At 32.3% G+C, this 23,379-nt stretch overlaps 4 protein-coding genes, 1 long non-coding RNA gene and 1 pseudogene across 5 annotated transcripts; 5 read left to right on the forward strand and 1 right to left on the reverse strand.

Moving 5' to 3' along the window:
• Positions 1-61: 61 nt before the first annotated feature.
• On the reverse strand, positions 62-5,666 carry LOC105765099 (O-fucosyltransferase 29). Its single transcript, XM_012584033.2, has 10 exons — positions 5,519-5,666; positions 4,438-4,950; positions 4,249-4,339; positions 3,360-3,436; positions 2,989-3,077; positions 2,710-2,899; positions 2,240-2,421; positions 1,649-1,751; positions 1,198-1,526; positions 62-736 (listed from the first exon to the last, which is right to left on the reverse strand). Exons 2-10 carry the CDS (start codon positions 4,687-4,689, stop codon positions 421-423), a joined length of 1,629 nt encoding a protein of 542 aa, XP_012439487.1. The 5' UTR covers positions 4,690-4,950; positions 5,519-5,666; the 3' UTR covers positions 62-420.
• Positions 5,667-6,225: 559 nt separating this feature from the next.
• Positions 6,226-6,958, forward strand: LOC105765100 (metalloendoproteinase 4-MMP-like). The gene has a single exon (XM_052624768.1). The coding sequence runs from the start codon at positions 6,226-6,228 to the stop codon at positions 6,835-6,837; it is 612 nt and encodes a 203-aa protein (XP_052480728.1). The 3' UTR covers positions 6,838-6,958.
• A 2,567-nt stretch (positions 6,959-9,525) lies between these two features.
• On the forward strand, positions 9,526-10,918 carry LOC105765101 (metalloendoproteinase 1-MMP). Its single transcript, XM_012584035.2, has one exon. It carries the CDS (start codon positions 9,704-9,706, stop codon positions 10,784-10,786), a length of 1,083 nt encoding a protein of 360 aa, XP_012439489.1. The 5' UTR covers positions 9,526-9,703; the 3' UTR covers positions 10,787-10,918.
• Positions 10,919-15,884: 4,966 nt separating this feature from the next.
• LOC105762268 (metalloendoproteinase 1-MMP-like) lies at positions 15,885-18,168 on the forward strand (annotated as a pseudogene).
• Positions 18,169-19,483: 1,315 nt separating this feature from the next.
• Positions 19,484-20,309, forward strand: LOC128035410 (uncharacterized). Its single transcript, XR_008191886.1, has 2 exons — positions 19,484-19,589; positions 19,956-20,309. It is a non-coding gene; the product is annotated as an uncharacterized LOC128035410 (long non-coding RNA).
• A 392-nt stretch (positions 20,310-20,701) lies between these two features.
• On the forward strand, positions 20,702-23,077 carry LOC105765102 (WAT1-related protein At5g47470). Its single transcript, XM_012584036.2, has 7 exons — positions 20,702-21,204; positions 21,283-21,348; positions 21,455-21,571; positions 21,662-21,893; positions 21,970-22,131; positions 22,339-22,490; positions 22,587-23,077. The coding sequence occupies exons 1-7, from the start codon at positions 21,005-21,007 to the stop codon at positions 22,711-22,713; spliced, it is 1,056 nt and encodes a 351-aa protein (XP_012439490.1). The 5' UTR covers positions 20,702-21,004; the 3' UTR covers positions 22,714-23,077.
• Positions 23,078-23,379: the final 302 nt, after the last annotated feature.

The raw sequence follows: 23,379 nt of genomic DNA on the forward strand, positions 1-23,379 counted from the left end.
GGAATGGTTTCTTCCAAATCATTTGTACGGAAAATATATCTTAGCGCTGCTGTGACAAATCTATTGGAAATGAACTTGAGTATTGAACGCTTGAAGTGAATACCGTCTAATTATAAAAAGAAAAAGAACTAAATATAATCCGATTACCGTCAAATTATAAAAAGAAAAAGAACTAAATATAGTCCAAACCGAAGAATCTCTAGTATCGCATACCTATCTACCTAGCAAATATATTATGAACAGTCGCAATTTCTTAAAATTACCTTTACCTGTACAAAGATTCAATTCCTTTTTCTCATGTCTACTCGGTAAAAGAGAGAAGAAACAAGAGAAACCTTCCCTGACCGGGTTTTGGCTCAAATCAACTGGCATGTTCTGTCAGATTTTGTGCCTGCTTAACAAAAGATGGCAGAGATGCAATCAGATTAGAAACACTTGTTCATCCCCCTTGGCTCCTAAAACTGGCTCTTCTTCCTTGCTTCTGTTCTTCAATCCTTGATTTCCTCTTTCTTGTTCCGACTCAGGATCTCCGTTCTTTTTGCAAATACATGAATATGGATATTCATGAAATTCACCACGTCCTGGTCTCATCTCATCTGGCTCTCCCATGTATCCTCTTTGAACTGCCTTCACCTTTCGGGCAAAGGTGTCCCAATCCATCTTATCCCTTTCCATAAACAAAGAGCTTAATCTCTTGGTATTTGGTCTTATAGTCCTTTTGTGCCCCATGTACCTCCTTTGAATCCAAACAAGCAATCATGAAGAATTAAAGAAAGTTCAAAGAGAATCAATCCCATGCTAAATACGCAATAAACAATGGACGATGTAAAATGCAGAGAAATAAACAGATACACGCCTATGGAGCTCAGAGTAAGCAGCTTGGTACCAAATATTCAACTGATGTTAATAAAAGTTGATGCAATATATATTCTCAGCATGGGCCCACCAAAGGGGTAAATCTAACATTACAAGCCCCACATTGTATTACAGGTTTGCAAATCAATGCAGGACCATGTTAAGAGCATTATTTTGCTTATAGTTGATGTCTTTAGAACCTGGTCGAAATTTCACATCTTTAAATTACTTCAACAGATAAACTACTAGATAAACATAAAAGTTAGCAGTTATATACAACACTTGGGACTCTACCAGAAGAAAAAAAAAAAGCATGATGCAAGAAATAACAAGATTTCTCACCTTCGACCTGCTAGAATTCTTGCCATATTTCCATTATTATTGGTGACAAAAACATCACTTTCATCACAAACAATGTAGTCTATGGCAGCAAGGCGAGAAGAGAATGGAAGAAAAGGTTTCAGCTCTTCATTGGCAAGCTTTTCTTTTGTGTAGAAGTTTGGAAATAGATCTCTTAGTGGTCGCAGAGTCTCTTCTCCACCATATATTTCTCCAGATGCAACATAAATATATGTGTCATTTGCAAAACCAAGTGCCCGCAGCATCAATCCTACTTCATGAGGAGTGAGTGGACATTTACCTCGACTCCTCTCTCCATCAGCATCTAAATCCTGCACAAATGTGAAGATGAGTGCAATTTTACTAGATAAATTGGTTGGTACTGCTGAAAACAATTATTATGGCGTATAGTAAAGAGAGAACTGGTGAGAAGCCATAAAAAATGGAATCTCACAGGTAATGTTTCCCATCGTTTTCGTATTTCTGCAAGTTCATATCTCTCCTTGTCCCCTCCACCAAAGTAACAACCAGAAAATGCTAGCATATCAGGTTCAAATCTGTAATGAAATAAGGTTTGAGTAATATCAGGAAAACAGGTATTAGAATTTTAAATTATACTTAAGGATGTTTCTCTATGCAAATGACCCAATGTGCTGTTATTGAATACACATGCACTCAGATGCAGAAGTGCTGATGCAGAAATTAGTCATTGGATATGATGTCAAACATAACAGCAAAATGTATACATATAAACGAACTGAAGTTAAGATGCCTTTCCAAAATTCCAAGGATTGGCACTTAAGGGAAAGGCATTCTACAATGTCACTAGCTTATCTGGCTTAAAGAATTTCAAATCGGATCACCACCTGAAAGTGAAGGGACTTAAAATAAGTCTAGTCATACCAATTCCTAAGTATGCCATTTTATATTGCAAATGCATCCCCAAGGATTACTGACAAACCTTATTTCAGGACGCAGATCTAATATATTACTGCTTTAAAAACCCTTGACATGCAAATCTAACCATCTGGAATAAGGAACAAACCTCAAATGGACTGCTATAAAACGTATTGCCATCTCACGCATTCTCAATACAAGTTTCTGCCCAAGTTCTTGAATAGGTTTTGTAAATCTTAAAGCATGGAAATTAGCCCGGCAACGCAATTTTTGTAGCTCTTCGTCAATGTTGTTGGCCAGTCTGTAATCAAACTTTGTTAGTTGAAGGACCTACAAAATTTTCAGAGAGTTAATTGCTGCACTTTCACACAAAAACCATAATATCCTAGAAAATGTATAATACAAATATTCTAGCAACATATGATTCAATTACCAAGATATAAAGAACATAAAAGTAAAGGAAATTGTTAAAACTCTGCCTTTGAACAGCACAACCAGGAGAGAGAGAAGGGGGAGGGGGAGAGGGAATGAAGAAAGATCAGAAAGTTCAATTCTGGAAATTATATCTACAATCAACCTAAATAGCATTAGTAAAAGAGTATTTGAAAGAGATCTTACACGTCTTCGTTTAAGTATTGGCAGAACTTGGTCTAGATAATATTCTGGAGGGGATTTCCTTGGGACACGCATACTGTAAGGATTTTTCTCCATTGATCGCATAAATTTATCAGGAACTTTTTTTACAATGGTAACATCTTTTACTAGGTAAGAAATGAACCAGTTGACATCAAAAATGTTGACAAAGTCACTGCATGTCAGGGGTAGGGAAAAAACCTTAACAATCGAACAGAGGAATAGGATATTAATTTGAACTTCTAATAGGCTGATTCAACTTACCTATTATCCTTCCAATACGAATTATGATCTAACTCAGGTACCACTAAGGTTGCATTTAGAACCCGTGCGACAACTACAGCATCAGATATCTGCGCGGCATAATCAAATTATGAATTCTAAACAAATAGTACTATCCAAGGTCAGTGAGGATAATAAATTCAGTATGATGCCTAAATCTCAGAGGCACACCAAAACTCAATTTATTCAAATCAACTTAAATCGTATTGGTTTGAATAATACATAATGCAGGAGTAACAATACTAAGTAGACACACATAAATAAGTTAGATATGCCATTGAAGGAGTTAAAAATATCTTCCATTAGGATATTTACCCAAAAATAAAGCATAAAGTGTAAAAATTTCCACTTACTCCTGTTCTTTGTTGATTCAGTCCACCACTTGCAGCAATAAGCAAATAACCATTTGATGATTGCTCACGTACAGCATCTAGATATCAAATATCAATGTAAATGATGAATCAGTGAACTTAAGAGACTGGTTTGGTAAAATTTAAATGAAAACAGTGTCAAATAGATTCTTTCTAAGAGGTAAAAACAGATGATACTAGACATCAGGTATTAGAACCATTTTACTAGAAAATTATGCTACAAAGAAAAGAAGTATCACAAAGTTGCCCAACAAGAATTAATTCCATCTGATTCCCCTCCAGGGAGAAATCATCAAGAATTAGTTTTATTCTTCAAAGTTAAGCACCAACATTATCAGCTAACACATCATAAACATAGGCAAATTCAAAGCTCATAATCTATTTAAGCAAAAGCAGTCAAGGTAGATTGCATTGTTGTTTAGGTGCGTAGACTTACAAAATGCAAAACTATCATCCTCGTGTTTCTATTAATAGTCGAAAATGTTGAAATTAGATATGTCCTTGATACAACATACAATTAATTGACTACTTAGCTCTTTCTTACCTCAGAACCAAACAATTTACTGACTGCCACAAAAAAAACTTAAAGCTACTGTCTCTCAATCACAAACTTAAAGAGATGCACATAATTTTGAATTTCCAAAACAAAAACCAAGAACTTTGCAATACAAGTAATTAAGATAAACATCCAAAGCAACAATCTTAGCATCAGTTAACATGTTGAAAAGCAAGCACATAATTTCAGATAAAACACATTTAAGGAAAGTAACCATTCCTGTTATGATTGAAATTTGCTTCTTAAATCTTAATCCAGTCCAGCTTTTATTTAGAGAAACCAAAGGTTCCAAAAATAAAATGAAAATTAACGTACGAGGAAATTTACGACTTCTTTTGCTGCATCCATAGAAACTTTTTCCATTTTCAGATTTCCATATATCAATCGGTCCTTTATTACTTCCATCCTGCAGCATTTGCATCAAATTAGCATAAAATATAAATAACAATTATAATAAATAAACACATAAATGAAAGCGAAATTATTCTTTATTTTTCACTGTACCAATTTGAAATAGAGTTTTTGTTTCACAAGTCGCCGGGAATACCAGTCGAGATCAGAGACCACATGTCCGGTGAAGAGCGAAACAATGCCTAAGGAGAAAAGCATCAAGCCAAAGACGAGCGACCATGAGATTGGCTTACTCTGCTGCGCCGCAGAGGATCTCCACCTCCAACACACATGCTTGTTGCTTAGAACGGAGCCGTTCAGGTTTACCGATACCACGCTAAACATCCACGCCTTCGCTCCGCCCATAACGAACACTACTACAACGGCAACAACGACTCCGCCCTCAACTTCATCACTTATTTCCACCGCAAATCCCTCCTCCCGCTCTCCCCAACAACCACAATCATCAAAGAGTAAAGGAGAATGAGAGGGTATGTCTGTAAATAATGCCAATGTGGAGGTTTAAATTCGAAGAATAAGTAGGGTTTTGCTTCCTTTCTTTCGATCGACGCTCTCAAAATTCTTTCTCCAAACGCGGCAGATTTGTAACTCGTAAGTTACTGTGAACTAATAGGACAATAAATTTTGACCAAAAAAATTAATAATAATAAGAAGAAGAAGAAGAAGAAAAATAAATGAAGTAGAAGTAAAGAAAGAATAAGAAAACTGAAGATTTTGTCTAAAATATAATATAGTTTTAATTAATGTTTACTGAAATGCAGATTTGAAGAACAATTAAAGATATAAAGTATTTAATTTGAATTTTAGTAAGTGGGAAAAAGGAAACCTTATTTAATTATTGATTTAGCAAAGAGCTATCATGTGGACAAGAAATTTATCTGAATTTAAATTAAAATGTAGGAAAACTTCAAATTCATAGATTCTCTGTCTGAAGTGAATAAATTTGAAAAGATGACAATAAACGAAGACGACAAAATACAAACAAAGGACACTTCTCCATGAGTTATGTGATAAAAAGTGGGGTTTTTTTTATTTTAATTCACTATTCTAGAATGATTAAAATGACATTTTCAAAAAAAATTGTCTATGGCCTTCTTTGATAATATCCCACTTTTTCTTTATTAGCAATAATATCCCACTTAAGAAATAGATTTGCGTGCCAAAACCTACTGACCTCTTTGATAATCATGAAATTGAAACCATCTATCAACTACTATTGTTGTTTCCCGCTGTCTTGGTTCTCTAGAAAAGGTTAAACCATTCTCTGCCTTCGAAGTATCTCCAGTATGGGGCAAGGCAGAATCTATATGGCTTTCTCACCCCTTTTTCTTGTTCCTCAATTTTATCTCTGCCTATGACTGCTTCAAATTTCAGCTCTAGTCCCCAAAATAACTAACAACAGAAACAATTATGTTTCCGTTGTTTGGTAATTGCTCCTTCCTCTTCTTCTTTCTTTTTTTCTTCTGTTTTCTCCCACGTCTTTGTTTTCCCACCGAAATCACATCGGGACAAGCAACTGTCATAACTACCGATGATCACAACGCTACATGGCATAATTTTACCCGCTTTAAAGATGCCGAGAAGGGTAGCCACATCAGCGGCATAGCAGAACTCAAGAAATATTTTCAACGATTTGACTACTTATCGATTCCTGACAATCAAAACGACAACTTCACTGACGTTTTTGATGCTCAATTCGAATCCGCCGTGGTTTTGTACCAACAAAAGTTTGGGTTATCGATAACTAGAAAGCTCGATTCCGAAACGATATCGACAATCATGTCCTCGAGGTGCGGCGTTTCTGACACCGGTCCGACAATCCATGCAACAAAACATTTTGCCTATTTTTATGGAAGGCCGAGGTAGGATCGTGGGTCATCCATGACTTTAACGTACGCTTTTTCGTCTGCGGATATGATCGATTACATAAGCTTACCAAAAATCAAAACAGTGTTTAAGCGCTCGTTCTCTAAGTGGGCTTCGGTGATTCCGGTAAACTTCACAGAAATAGACAATTACCCATTGACGAATATTAGAATCGGGTTTTTCAAGGGCAATCACGGTGACGGTCAACCATTCGACGGGATTTTAGGAGTGTTAGCTCATGCTTTTTCACCAGAGAATGGAAGGCTCCACTTGGATAAAGATGAAACGTGGGCCGTTGATTTCGAGAAAGTGAAATCAAAGGCGGCTGTCAACTTAGAATCAGTGGTGACACATGAGATTGGCCATATACTCGGGTTGGCCCACAGTTCGGTCAAAGAAGCCGTGATGTATCCAAGCTTGAAGCCACGTAGTAAAAAAGTGAATCTTAAACTTGACGATGTAGAAGGTGTTCAATCATTATACGGATCAAATCCTAACTTCAAATTCAGTTCTTTGTTGGATTCTGAAAATTTTTACAATAAAACAATTAGCCTCAATCCTAGATCATGTAGTTGGACATTTTCTTCAGCAATGGTAGTTATTTTCCTGCTTTTGATGTTAACATAAGAGCCTTCTTTTTTGAACTCCTTTAAAAAATTCTTTATAGTATTATTTATGTGTGAAGAAAAAGTTGTTCACACCCAAAGAAAGAAAAAGAATTGGAGCAATTCTTTCATTTGTATTAGGGTGAATAATTTTAAAGAATGACATTTCAAGAATCTTACTTGAAATCATGGCATAAAAGGCAATACTATGGGGTGACATGGAGGGGTGAAAAATGAAAATACTTCAGCCACTTAATATGGCTCTCCTCAAAAGCCCATAAAACTTAAAAGTCTTCTGTTTCAATAATTAATGAATTAAATTAATTATGATTTGGTTGAATATTGTAACCTCCTCAAAGAAACTACTAAGTGGGGACATCTTGCCAAATGGACAACTTTGATTCATCATCCCGTTTTTAGTTTTTATAAAATTCTAAAATTCCCATTCATCGTGACATCATCAACGCCTGCTTCTAAACTAGTTTATCTTCCATCCCTAAATATTTTATTAATAAAACAACCCCATTAATTGAACATCAATTAGAAAACGAAAATAAGTTAATTAAGAAATTTAAAGGTGCCCCTCAATTTTTTTAAAATTATAAATGAGTTAGCAGTTTATTGAAATTTATATTTAAATTTTCAATAATTATTAATTTTAAATGATATAATTACTTATTTAGTCCTTCAATTTTATAAAAAATTGTTTTAATCAGTCATTTAAAATTTTCCTCTTGGATTGTTTGTATCTTAACTTTTCTATCCTTTTTGAAGTAATTTAACAAACAATACAAGTTCAAAGACTAAAAAATAAATAATTAAAATTACTTTTTAATAAAATTAGAAAACCAAATAAATTATTATACCATTTTAAATTCAATTCATGAATAATTTCTATCCGTTATAAATAATAATAATGGAAACCAACCCTTCAACATAGATAAAATTCCCTTAGGCATTTGTTAGGTGGTAGATTGTAGGTGTTCCAAACATTGACCTAAATTTTATATAGTTCTAATAAAAAAACAATTAATCAGGTGAAGTCAAGGTTGTATGTAACTTAAGATGTATGTATATTTTGATTTAATGTTTATTTTTATTTATAATCTCTTAAATTTTAAATCGAAAAAATAAATATGTATTCAATTTTGAATCATATTAATTATTGTAATAACAATAATTATATATATATATATATATATATATATATATATATATATATCATCTGATTTTTTACAGAGGCCAAAAGAGGATCAATTAATTGGAGATATTTTTTATGTTTACCTTGGTTCTACCATGGAATCAACCAAAACAGCTTTTCTTCCAAAGAAACAGGTTCGAAAGGGAAATGCAAGAGGTTTTTTTTTTTTTTGTCTAATCTTGCTTTCAAATCCCTGTACTCTTCAAATTATTAAAATTCACTTCTTCCATTTGCTAATTAAAATTAAAATTTAATTGATAACATTGTTAACAATTTTATTAAATATGAATATTATTATCAGTTAAATTTTAATTTTAAATAAAAATCCAATATTAAAATATCACGTATTCAAATTTAATAAAAGTTTGATGAGAATATTATCATTTGGACTTTAATTTTCAAATAGGACAAGGGAATAAATTTCCAAAAATAAAAGCAACGGACTAAAATTAAAAGCTCATTAAGTACAAAGATTGGAGACATAATTAAACATTAAAGAGTGCACCCATTTATCATGATAAACTTCGTTGCATTTCTGAAAGCGAAACAATGGAAGACTTTGGCCTTAAATGTCGTTTTGTATAAAACTATAATAATTAACCAATCATCTAACTTGAAAATTTTGTTCATTTTAACATCTACATTTGAATTCTTTCATTATTTGCAAACTACGACCAGTTTGTAAAATATTAATAATAAGGCTGAAATTGAAATGATAATGTAGGAAGGTGGGGATAGTGATGCAATTGGGTGATTACAACAGAATTGTTGACAGGGAAATGCTATGGTTGGGTTGCCAACAGTAGAGGAGACTTGAATGGAAAACTTTCAATTTTCTCGTTTTCGTTGTTAGACGGCAAAATATCAAATTTGGTAATTAAAGCTAACCCCAAAAGTTCTTCCCCAACACATTCTCAATATATCTTTAAATCATACAAACCCTAACCTAAATTCTACTTTTTAGATATATGCTTTTTCAATGAAAAAAAAAGACAAACAAAATTGTATTCAAGTTTTCGATTAATATCCATATAGTATATTTCTTATAAAAAACAAATGAATAATAAGAAAAACTTGTAAATTTAATTTAACCGATTTGTGTAATCACTCGAGTTTGATGAGTGATGTGCTGAAATTCCTATCCTCCTGCTTCAGAAATTTCTATGTCGATGCTTAGCATCTCCAACTCTTCAATTTTCATGTTTTTAAGGCAAAACTGCCTAACCTTGTGTAATCGATAGAACACGAAAACACGCAATCGAAGAACTTGAGTCACCAAGAATTGTCTTGTAATAAAAGTTAGAACTTGGAACAATAGAAAACCTTATTGGAAAGTGATTTGAAAAAGAACTAATGCTGAAATCAGCCATTTGGTCAACAAACAACAAGAATAAAAATTTCAATCAAACTAATTTAAGAATTTTAAGCATATCCCCCTCTTCAATACCACCCAAAAAAACGTGTATTCATATCAGATACCGAAAAATATTAATTAAAAAATTAATTAGAAACCCAAGCAGTGGTTAATCCACCATTCTCTGCCTTCAAAAGTCAGTATCTCCAGGAAGGGGGCACGGCAGAATCTATTTAGCTTTCTCACTCCTTTTTCTTGTTCCTTACTCTTATCTCTGCCTATGGTTGCTTCAAATTTCAGCTCTAATCCCAAAAATAACTAACAGAAACAACCATGCTACCGTTGTTTGGTTATTGTTCCTTTCTCTCCTTCGTTCTTCTTTTCCTCTGTTTTTTCCCACGTTTTTGTTTTCCTGCTAGAATCACACCAGGACAAGTAACTGTCATAACTATCGATGATCAAAACGCTACCTGGTATAATTTTACTCGCTTTAAAGACGCTGAGAAAGGTTGCCACATCAGCGGCATGTCGGAACTCAAAAAATATTTCCAGCGGTTCGGCTACTTATCGATTCCCAACAATCAAAACGATAACTTCACTGACGTTTTCGATGCTCAATTTGAATCCGCCGTGATTTTGTACCAGCAAAAGTTTGGGTTACCGGTAACCGGAAAGCTCGATTCCGAAACGATATCAACAATCATGTCCCCAAGGTGCGGTGTTTCCGACACCGAATCGACAATCCATGCGACGAAACATTTTGCCTATTTTTACGGAAGGCCGAGGTGGGACCGTGGGTCGTCCATGACTTTAACATACGCTTTTTCGCCTACAGACATGATCGATTACATAAGCTTACCGGAAATCAAAACAGTGTTTAAGCGCTCGTTCTCGAGGTGGGCTTCGGTGATTCCAGTGAACTTCACGGAGATAGACGATTATCCATCAGCTAATATCAAAATCGGGTTTTTCAAGGGCGACCACGGTGACGGTCAACCGTTTGATGGGGTTTTAGGAGTGTTAGCTCATGCTTTTTCACCAGAGAACGGAAGGTTCCACTTGGACGAAGATGAAACGTGGGCCATTGATTTCGAGAAAGTGAAATCAAAGACGGCTATTGACTTGGAATCAGTGGCTACACATGAGATTGGCCATATACTCGGGTTGGCCCATAGTTCGATCAAGGAAGCCGTGATGTATCCGAGCTTGAAGCCACGTAGTAAAAAAGTGAATCTTAAACTCGATGATGTAGAAGGTGTTCAAGCATTGTACGGATCAAACCCTAACTTCAAATACAGTTCTTTGTTGGCGTATGAAAATTCTTACAACAAAGCAATTAACCTCAATCAAAGATCTTGTAGTTGGACGTTTTCAATAGTAGTGGTAGTTTTTTTTATTCTTTTCATGATTACATAAGAGCCTTCTTTTTTGAGCTCTTTTATTTATGTGTGAAGAAAAAATTGCTCACACCCAAAAAAAAAAAAAAACCGAAACAATCTTTGTTTTGTATAAGGATGTAATATATTTGTGAATAATTTTTTTATTATATTTAGTGGTGTTATATATGTATATATTATTATAGTTTGATTTTTCTTCTTAAAAAGGTGTACTAACTTTTCGAAGCAGGAGATGATAAGAAAGACAAAACTCTGGACCATTCATTTTGGACTTGAAAGGTTAGGATAGAATCCGAAAAGAGAAACAAAAATATATTTATGTATAATATTTATATATTAAGAATAAATATGGAAATAGGATTATTTGGTGGATAACTGATTATTTTATTTTATTTTGGAAGGATTATATAACGAGGAAATTAAAAATATATATTAATTTTTTTCATATATTAGAAAAACAAAACAAGTTTGTTTTACTTTGGTTGGACATTTTGAACGCTTAAGTCCCGACAAACATTTGGACTTCAGTTTTTTTCCTTTACGAAGAAAAAAGAAGGTTTCGACGGTTTGACTCATGTACAAAGATGAAAGCCCGCGTTAAGTTGGGAGTCAGCAAACAAATTATTTCTTTTTTTTATTAACACCTTTACTTTTTAACGGTATAAATAATCTTAGGTCCCTGCTAGTCTTTAAATTAGACAAATTGGCCTCTCTTGAAGAAATGAGTAGTTTAGATTTTAGTCCATGTTACATTTGGGCTTTAATTGTTGTAATTTAATTTGTTATTATTTAAATTTTTTTATTTTTATAATATTATTAATTAGTCTAAATAATTAACGTGATTAAAATTTGTATGTTAATTTTTATTAAAAATAATATTTTCAGCTCAAAATAAATACATGTTAATATTGATGTTTAAAACTACCCGAGCTACACGTGACAGTTTGAGGGTGCATTTGATGCTCGTTCAAACAAGCCCCCACTATTATTGGGGTCCTCCAAATGGATAAGAAGCTTGATCTTCACCACATTATAGACGACTTAACTATTGTTAACTAATTCAACTGTAGTATTTTGAAAATTTCTTTTTACCATAAATTTTCTACGAAGTTTAATTGTGTTTCTTTTTATTTTGCTCATTGATAGGGTCAATGGTGTTGTGCATAGATTGGTCCCTGTAACATGAGACAAAAAGAAATATAAACATATCACATTGAAAGTAATCACCTATTCAAATAGGCCCTAAGTAATCACATTGTTCATGGATGAAAATGTTGATCTTTCATTTGGTTTGATTATCAAGATATTATCCACCAATCTGTGTTAAATGATGTTGTAATTTGCTTTATTAATATTTTACCCTTACAAACTTTACTTCTAAAAAAAGACATGTAAATATAAATAATTAATAAAAGAAACATAATTTAATCCGGTTATTTAAAACGGCTTTGAAAAATCCAAACCATAATTTGATTCGATTATAGTACTTAAAATAATATTTAAAGAAAAAAAGAGGAAAATAAGAATTTAAATTATGACTTGGACCATTTGGTTAAAGTTGTACCGGGCAAGCTGTGTGGATTTTATAAGCAAGGTTAAGATAGAGGCTGTAGGATATTAGGCTAATCTCATTGTTTTGATCATCGTTCTTCACTGTTTTTGGGTGGATTAAGGGTTCATTTGATGGTGTATTTATCTGTGGTTAATATAAAAATAATGATGATGGTAAGATAAAATACTTTAGCGTGAGACAAAAAGAAAGATAAACATATCACATTAAAAGTAATCACTCATTCAAAGAGGCCCTAAGTTTTCTCTCGGGCATGGTAAAAAAATAGTTTTCTATCGGGTTTCTTGCATACGTAGGCTTTTGAACTGCCAAGAAAATGACGTCATATATATTATGTTTTTTATTTACCTTTATAGTTATAGATTTAATCTATGTACTATAATTAATCAAATTTAATCTCTGTATTTTTTGAATTGATTAATTTTAGTTTTTAAACTTTTTAAAATTTGAATTTTAAGTCTTATCCAAATGTAACTATTAAATTTATTTGGTCAAACCTTGCTATTAATCTTGTATTGTGTGCAAAAGTTATAGATTTAATTTATGTTCTCCAATTAGATCATTCTTAATGTCTATACTTTTCAATTTCAAATTTTTAGTCTTAATGCAAAATGACAACAATCAAAGCTATTAATAGATTTTTGTGACTAATATGCGAAAATAACAAGTGATATGATATTACATATGTGATAATTTATTTTTCATATCAAATTCGAAAATTGCAGAATTTAACCAGTTGATTATAATTGAAACTTGAAATTGAAAAGGTACAAAACTAAAATGACTAAATTAAAGTATAGGGATTAAATATATAACTTACATATAATACATGGATTGATAACAAAATTTAACCTATATACTACGATATACGTATATTGAAATTTTTTACTTTAATAATTATTATTGGAGAGAAAAAGGTAAAGTCATGATGTGGAGATAACAAAATTTTCGGGTGTAAATACGTTAAAATAGACTGTCAAGTAATTATAGTATAAAAAATGGTGAAGTTGACAGTGAAAAAGCAATACTATCGGGTGACATGGAGGGCCACTTAACATTGCTCTCCTCAAAAACCCAAAAATGAAAAGTCTTCTGTTTGAATAATTAATGAATTAAAATTAATCATGATTTGGTTGAATGCTGTAACCTCCTCAAAGAAACTACTAAGTGGGGACACCTTGCCAAATGGATAACTTTGATTCATCATCCAAATTTAGCTTTTATAAATTCTCAAATTCCCATTCATCATGACATCATCAACGCCCGCTTCTGGAGTTGTTTATCTTCCATCCCTACCTATTTTCTTAATGCTTTTCTTTTAAAAATAACTCCATTAATTGAACATCAATTAGAGAACGAAAATAAGTTAATTAAAAAATTAAAAGTACCCCTGATTTTTTTTAAGTATAAATGAATTAGCAGTTGATTGAATCATAAAAGGAGTATTAAATAATTTATGTTTAAAATTCTAATTAATATTAATTTTAAATAATATAATTATTTATCTGACCATTCGATTTTATAAAAAAATTATTTTAATCATTCGTTTAATTTTTCGTCTCTTAAGGTTTTTATTAAATCACTCAAAATTAGAGTTGAGTATTTGATCGAGTCAAGTCGAATTGAGTCAAAAAATTTCGAGTTAGTTGAGTTGACGAATCTTATTTTAGCAACCAAACTCAATTTGAATTTTTTTTAATCAAATCGAATTGAGTCAAAATTTCGAGTTGAGTCGAGTTAACGAATCTTATTATTTATACTTAATGTTGCATTTACATGGACCAATTATTTAACTAGTAGACGGAGTACATGCTTTTAGATTAATTTTGATAAAGGAAAAAGGGAAAGTGAGACGATTCGGGAAGGAAAGTAAGACTACTAGGTAAACATTTATCAAAACGACGTAGTTTTGCCTTTTTTATTTGGATTTTCGAATAACTTGAATTAAATGTGAGCGTTCGGTCAAATCGAGTGAAATTGTTCGAGTTAAACTAGAAAAATTAATAATGTCTAATTAAAATCTTGTTACAATATAACTATTTCTATGTTATAGAGCACATAAATTTAAAACCATATATATTTGAAAACTTTTTTAAAGCATAATAATAATAAGATATTTTAGGATGATAAACTTTAATCATTAATCACTTATTTAGATTCCAAAATTATTATTTTATAAAAATTTTAAATTTTAAAATTTCAACTTTTTTATATATTTTAAAAAATTTATAATTTTTTAAAAGTATAAATTTTATAAATATTTTGAATTTTAAAATTATTTTCAAATTTTGAAAATTATTTTGATTATTTTTTAATTTTTGTTAAGAGAGAGACCAATTTACTCATTTTCAAAATTGATAGGGACCAAAAGGGTATTTATACTAATCTATTATTCGAATTATTCGAGTTATTTGAGTTGTAAAAATTCAACTCGACTCGAACTTGAAATCCGAAATTTCTTATTCGAGTTGACTCGAATAATTCAAATAACTTGAATAACTTGATTCAATTAACTCGAAATTTGAATTTTTTTCGATTTTTTCGAATCGAATAGAATTTTGCTCACACGTACTCAAAATGGATGAGAAATTTAATATTTTATAAATTTGCTGATGTGGTATACAAGTGAATTGTCACATTAGTAATTATTTAATTTTAAAATATAAAATTCAAAAATGTATAAATTTTAAAATTAAAAAATATTTAAAAGGTATAAAATAATTAATTGCTAAAGTGTCATACATATGGACTTTTACGTGGATGTCACGTTAGCAAAATTAATGATATTAGTTTTTCTATCTATTTTAGAATAATTTGATAAATAATACAAATTAAAGAATTAAAAGAGTCGAAAAATTAAATGCATAATTAAAATATATTTTTATAAAATTGGAAAGTAAAATAAGTTATTATAGCGTTTTAAATCTGATTCATGAATCATTTCTATCCCGTTATTAGAAAAATAATGGAAACCAACCCTTCAACATAGATAAAATTCCGTAAGGCATTCGTTAGGCGGTAGATTGTAAGTGTCCCAAACATTGACCTAAAATTTATAGATATAATGATTTTTTTAGTTTTCTAATTTAAAAAAATTAATTTTTATTTATTCTTTTAATTCTTAAATTTATATTTAAAAAATATAAAAAGTAATGAGGAAAGTTAATGTTTTTAAACTTTGTTGAAAATTTATTTAAATGTTGATGTGTTATTTACGTGATAATCTATGTGTATACCACGTCAACATTTGTTAATTTTTTATCTATGTTGGGATGATTTGAAAGAAAATACAAATTTAAAAATTAAATGGAATGTTAAAATAAATTTTTTAATGTATCTAAAATTGATATAGTTAAGGCATGGTGGTATGTAACTTAAAGATATATGTATATATTGACTTAATGTTTATTTTTATCTATTATCTCAAGCTGAAATCATTTCAATTATTGCGATAACGATGTTATATGTCATCCGAAATTTTTACAAAGGCCAAAAGAGGAACAAATAATTGGAGATATTTTTTATGTTTACTTCGGTTCTACCATGGATGGAATCAACCAAAACAGCTTTTCTTCCAAAGAAACGGGTTCGAAAGGGAAATGCAAGAGGTCTTTTTATTTTGTCTAATCTTGCTCTCAAATCCCTGTACTCTTCAATTTATTAAAATTTAGTTCTAGAAATTTAGTCCTTTCATTTGTCTAATTAAAAATTAAAAATCTAATTAACCAATCATTTTAACATCTACATTTGAATTCTTTCATTACTTGCAAACTACGACCAGTTTGTAAAATATTAATAATAAGGCTGAAATTGAAATGATAATGTAGGAAGGATTGGGTGATTACAACAGAATTGTTGAAAGGGAAATGCTATGGTTGGGTTCCCAACAGTAGAGGAGACTTGAATGGAAAACTTTCAATTTTCTCGTTTTCGTTGTCAGACGGCAAAATATCATATTTGGTAATTAAAGCTAACCCCAAAAGTTCTTCCCCAACACATTCTTAATATATCTTTAAATCATACAAACCCTAACCTAAATTCTACTTTTTAGATATATGCTTTTTCAATGAAAAAAGAGATAAAGTTTGATTAAACCACAAGTGAATTGACAAAAACAAAATTGCATTCAAGTTTTCGATTAATATTCGTATCGTTTATTTTTTTTATAAAAAAATAAATGAATAATACGAAAATTTGAAATTTAAGTTAATCGATTTGGGTTGAATTTTCATGTTTTCAAGGGAAAACTGCCTAACCTTGTGTAATGGATGGAACACGAAAACAACTATGTGTCTTTGGTTAATGTTCCTTTCTCTCCTTTTTTCTTTACTTACGTTGTTTTCCCACGTTTACGATTTCCCATTAGAATTAAACCAAGATAAGTACTTATCATAACTACCGGCAATCACAATGTTACGCGGCATAATTTTACTCGCTTTAAAGATGTCGAAAAGTGTAGCCACGTCAGGGGCATGTCGGAACTCAAGAAATATTTTCAACAGTTCGACTGCTTATCAATTGATCCCAACAATCAAAACAACAACTTTACTGACATTTTCGATGCCCAGTTCGAATCCGTCGTGATTTTGTACTATTAAAAGCTCGGGTTACCGGTAATCGGAAAGCTCGAATCCAAAATGACATCGACAATCATGTCCCTGAGGTGTAGTGTTTCCGACATCAGTCTAACAATCCATGCAAAGAAACATTTTACCTATTTTTATGGAAGGTCGAGGTGGGATTGTGGATTGCCAATGACTCTAACATACGCTTTTTCGTTTACGAACATGATCGATTATATAAGCTTACCGAAAATCAAAACAGTGTTTAAGCGCTTGTTTTCAATGTGGGCTTCAATTATTCTTGTGAACTCCATGGAAATAGACGATTACCCAATGGCGAATATTAGAATCGAGGATTTCAAGGTTGATCACGACAACAATCAACCATTTGAAGGGGTTTTAAGAGTGTTAGCTCATCCCTTTTAACCAGAGAATGGGAGGTTCCACTTGTACGAAGATGAAACGTGGGCCATTGCTTTTGAGAAAGTGAAATCAAAGGTGGCTGTTGACTTGGAATTATAGGTGCTCTTGGGCAAGCCTATGCAAAGTATTTAGATTAATTTTTTCAGGTTTGGGCCCAACTTGAAAAATAGAAATTTTTTTTTACCAAAACTCGACTCAATTTAAGAAAAGTAAACATGGACCCGACTCGACCCGACCTGTCAATATTAGATTTATTATATTGCTTTTTATTTAAAATTATGCTTTTAAAAAATACACTAAATGCACTAAAAACGCTAAAATAAAAGTTTCTAACACATTAAAAGTATTTATATTAAAAAAAAACTACCATAAATATAATAAATGTTTTATTATATTAAAAAACACAAATAAATATAATAAATATTTTATTGTATTAAATATAAATTTTAAAATTTTATTGGGTTAGGATATTTAGTTGGGTAAGTTTTTTTTTAGGTTTTAAGTAATGGCTTTAAATTTTATTGAGTTAATGATTTAATATAAATATATAATTTATATAGTATTGTTTTATAGCATAATATTCAGGCTGGACCGAGCGGAGCTTAAAAAATACTCCTCATATTTTTACCTAAACCCATTTTTCGAGCATTGTATTTTGTTAAAATCCTCCCATTTTTTGGACAGGTCTACTTTGAACCAATGGCGACACATGAGATTGGCCATATGCTCGAGTTGACCCATAGTTCGATCAATGAAATCGTAATGTATCTGAACCTGAAGCCACAAAATAAAAAAATGAATCTTAAACTCGACAATGTAGAAAGTACTCAAGCATTGTATGGATAAAACCTAACTTTAAATATGATTTTTTGTTGGAGTCTTGAAATTTCTTACAACAAAGCAATTTTATAGTTGGAGATTTTCATCGGTAGTCTTTTTCCTTCTTTTGATGATTACACAAGAGCCTTCTTTTTGAGCTCTTTTAGAACTTCTTTTTATAGTATTGTTTATGTATGAATTAAAATTGTTCACAGCAAAAGAAAAAGAAAAGAAGAAGATTTGAAACGATTCTTTGATTTGTAAAAGGATGTAATGTATTTGTGAATAATTTTTTTTGGTTATATTTAGTGGTGTTATATATGTATATATTATTAGAGTTTGATTTTTCTTCTTTAAAAGGTGTACTAACTTTTTGAGGCAGGAAATGATAGAAAGACAAAACTCTTGACCATACCTACATTTATCTTTTTAACCATAATGCCTGAGCACAACATCAAGGAGTCGCCGGGCACTTTCTCAGGGTACACTCTGTTACACCTATACCGGCCCCTAGTATTATTTTATCTATTTTCTATTGTGAGTAGCTTTGTTTTTGTGCTTCTCGACTCAGACTCTAATTTGATTTGGTTTTGAATTTTGTTGAAATGTATTAAGTTTGTTTTCCTTGATCAATTGTATCGAATCTTAAGATGTTACTAACAGGAGAATTCTGAATGATTTTTCACCTTGTAAATGCTATTTGTGTGTTATAATTGTGGTAGAAAGCTTTAAGGCCAAGAGCAGGATCATATTGATCAATTGAGCAAATAGCCAACACCAATTCAAAAATGAACGTGAATTTTTTAAAAATAATTTTTTAAAATAATTTTTTTAAAAGAATTTCTGAGCATTTGCAGTAGATTGCAATAGATCATGTACATACAGGAAAACCAGAGATATTATTTGTTCTGCTGCAATGGGGTCATTGAAAAGATGCATAATTTGCATTTTCCATTTTTTATAGCTGTTAATTGAATTAACCTATTTGGTGGAGAGGCAAGAGTGTTTGACAAACCCCACCTTGCATTAGATAGATGAGCCATGTTACCTTAAAAACATGCCTGATTCCACATTTGGTGGAGACCCCAAAGATGGTAGGAAAATATGCAATGTGCAAGCTTTCCTGAATTAAAAGGCCTGATTCAACATTTGGTTCCTGCAGGCACATAAGTGACCATGCTTGAAAGAAATCAAGTGGGAATTTACAATGAACCGTGAGTGCTTTTTTAGTGATCTTGAAATTATTTAATTATTCAGGATAGAGCCTTACTTTCACATTTCTCTTTTATTATCTAAACTAGTTCCCTTATTTGTACTCTTCTTAATTTTGGAGAAAAGCCTCTATCAAATGTCATACACGGCCTGCCTTTGTAGTTGTGGGATTGGAACACTCCATCTCATTCCTTGCAGTTGTGCATATTGTGGATTGTTTTCTACCTATCTTCCTGGTAATTAGTCTTGCTTATGTTGCATAGGAAAAGATATAACTTCAAGTTTTACATGTTAAAAATCTGCTAACCTACTCCTCTTCCACCCAGCTTTCTGATTTTCTGCTCATAGTTCCTTCATTTTTTTTTGCCATAATCTTCTTTATACAATCTGATTAATCGTCGGGGTGGATAGTTAGCTCATCATCAAGTCTGCCAGATACATAGACCTAGTGAATGCATTCTAATTTTTTTGTGCAATAGAGGTTAGGATATGGTCAATCGTGTTTGTCGAATAAAATATTCTGACTTCGACTTAATGTACTTGGAGTGATTCATTTATGACTGATCTTGAACACGATGGTAACATATTGCTTCTTCTCCCAGATGGAATCTATGGTGCGTGAGCAATGTGGCTGTTGCGCTTGTTTGCCAATCATAAACTTATCTCTTGTTGAGATTGGGCTGTTGCGCTTGTTTGTCGATCAGCATTAAATGCTATTCTCTGCTTTATTTCCACACTGTAGAATGGTTTCTGCTAACAACTCACTCTCTGATCTGAGTGCATTGCCTGTTGCAATAGAGTTTGGCCTAGCAGTGTCCAAGGTGACTTATGAAGAGACAATGGCTATGACGGAGGAGTGTTCAAATAACTGAAGCGTCAAGAACCTATAGATTTTTATTTGAAAAAAAAAATGTCATTTTTTTTCTTTCTAACAGAAAATTTTGATTCATACACAATATGAGATTAAAAAATGTCAGTTAATTTTTTGAAAGGTCAAAATAGATTTTCTTTTTTTCTTCTCATTTTCTGATTTGACCAAAAGCCTCTGCATGCCCTGTTTTGCCAGGATCCAAGTCCAAATGTGTGTTTGAGAGGGTTTAGTTCAGAGATGGTGGTTGAATACGATAAATGTTAGTAAAAAAAAAATGCGGGAATTATTTGCATTACAATTTACAGTGCTCCAAAAATCCAAACGAAGAGTTTGAGAGAGAAAATAAATAAATACAAACTCTAGGGAGCTAAATTTTAGTGGAAAGCTATAAAAAGAGAATGAGAGGAGCCATTAAAAACAATGGTAGAGCCTTTGTATAACCATCCTCTAGCGAATAACCAGGAGAAAGCCTCTTAATGTAAGTCAAGTCCCAAATGAGAAAGAGGGAGACAGAGATAACCAAGAAAAAAAGAATAAACACAAAATGCTTTCCTCCGGTTACAATTACATGCTCCAAGAAAGAAACAAAGTGATTTGATGTAGAATCAGAAACAAACATTTTTTAAAAAAAAGGGGCAAAATAAAGAAAGGGTTCGATCATCTGCTTTTTCAGGAAGGGGAAAAAAGAGAGAAAAAGTTGTATACGTAAAACATTGCTGTTGTTTTTTTCTCCTCTTTGTTCTATGTTTGGAAGGGAAAGAAAGTAGGGGAAAAAGTAAGATGGTGGTGTACCTGAAAAGAGATGTGATTGAAGATGTGGTAATAATAGGAGGATTGATAGGAGTGCAATTTGTTAATGCAGGGAACTCGGTTTTACTTGGTTATCTCATGTCCCTTGGCCTTAGCCCTTTCACCATTGTTATTTGCTTCACCCTTGCCACCTTCATTATTCTCTCTCCTTTTGCTTTTTATTTTGAAAGGTAATCTTTCTTTCTTTTGCTTTAGCCATGAATGAAAACTTTTTGAAGGCGTCAATTCACATTCATTCATTTTTGCAGGAGCCTATGGCCCAACCGTCTAACTCTGAAATTGATAATTCAACTTGTTTTTATCTCCTTTGGAGGGTAAGACCGTATGTATATATGATGAAGAAACAAGATAAAAAACAAATGCCTCAAGTAATGATGTCGACAATCCATTTTCAATTATGTTAAATCATCTTTGTTGCAGGGTGACCTTGTTCCAATTCCTCTACCTCAAAGGGATTAATCTAACTTCACCAGCAGTGGCAACAGCCATGCCAAACCTTGCTCCTGGGCTTATCTTTATAATTGCATGGATTTTCAGGTACTAAATTCAGTTCTCTCTTTTTTTGTTTTTTTGTAATCGAATCAGTAACGAAAAACCCGATGATGAATTTTGGCAATGTTGATGCAGGGTAGAAAAAGTTGTTCTAACTTATCTATACAGTAAAATAAAGATTGTAGGCACGTTCGTGTGTGTCGCAGGAGCCGTTACAATGAGTATAATGCAGAGTACTGACTCGTCAGGAGATGCAATGATGGATCACCCGGCAGTTGATAACAACATTTTCGACAAAAATAAGATCATCGGTTGCATGTACCTCATGGCAGCAGTCCTAGTTCTATCAAGCAGTGTTGTATTGCAGGTATTCTTGAAATGGAAAACAAATATAGGAAGGCTAAATATGAGTTTTTTTCTTGCTAAGATTTCATGTTCTGCAGGCGGCAACTTTGGGTGATTTTCCGGCTCCGATGTCCTTATGTGCAATAACATCGTTTATTGGACTGGTTATAACTTCAATAGTGCAGTTGTTCAAAAATCATGATGCCGAATGGGGTTGGCCCCTTGTCAGTGTTTTGGACCTAGTTGGCTATTCTCTACTGGTATACAACTGCCCTTTCTTGGTGTAATGTCATAACTACTTACATGGTAGATGAAATTTGAATGCATATAGAAAGATTCGAAACAATTCATAAAATGCTATAAGCACATCAATTCTTGCTTTACATTTTCAAGCTTTTATAAATTTTCTTCCCCTTTTAGTGCAGCTTTTCTTTTTGCATTGATTTTGTTCTAATTCGGACATGCAGGGAGGTGCTGTGAGCGGAGCATGTGTAAGCTTCAATGGATGGGCAATGAAGAAAAGGGGACCAGTGCTTGTCTCAATGTTTTGCCCCATTGGAACAGTCATTACAGTAGTTCTCTCCTTTATTACTTTAGGCCAGACCATTTCGTTAGGAAGGTAAACCATATATAGACAGAGATTCACCGATTTGCTTCTTCAAAGTTCCAAATCCAAAATTTTCCAACATAATATGAATCCTTTTTGTAAATGCAGCCTTGCCGGAATGTTCCTCATGTTCATCGGTCTCTACTTCGTCTTATGGGCTAAAGGAAAAGAAATTTACTCAGTCGGGGATGGCTTTGGAAGCGAGTTCGATCCAGAGAAGCCTCTGCTAAGCTAAATTACTATCCACTTCCAGTCTAAAAACCAGCAAAAACGAAATTCCGGGGAAAACTTCTCGTTCCGAACCGAAGCAGACCCGATATAGCGGATACGAATACCATACGAAATGTGATCGATACGAATGTAAATGTTCCTATATTTCAACTATTATTTTTGCAGACTCAATAATAGAGATGATAAGAAGTGTTAGGTTGGGGAAAAGAGAAGTGAGAGAAGAGTTGGGCAAATGAGTGGAAAAGATTGTGGTTCTGGGATTTTAGGCTTATTTGATCATCCTTATCAGTGTGGTCAATGGCATTGTAGTAAAGCACTTATGATTCAATTCAAACACCCTTTCTTTTTATCCATCATTGCAGGCACCTACATGCCTTGACAATAACTTGTTGGAACATCTGCAAAGAAAGAATTAAATCCTACATTTTGGGCATTAATGGGGAACACCTTTACTTGATGATAGTAACGTGTTTATTGAGAAAAGAAAAAAGAATCTCTTCTTCAAATAAAAAGTTATCACAAACAACTAAAATAGGTCATTTTGTAATTCTATTTGAGTACTATTATTAATATTATTAGGAAAAAAATAAAAAAGTAGATAAAAAATCTAATTTGACCTTTGTGGTATGTTTAAAATGTGATATTGTGGCTGACAACTCCACTTCGAGTT

The sequence above is a fragment of the Gossypium raimondii genome, chromosome 12, assembly GCF_025698545.1.
Source record: "Gossypium raimondii isolate GPD5lz chromosome 12, ASM2569854v1, whole genome shotgun sequence".
Lineage (NCBI taxonomy): Eukaryota > Viridiplantae > Streptophyta > Magnoliopsida > Malvales > Malvaceae > Gossypium > Gossypium raimondii.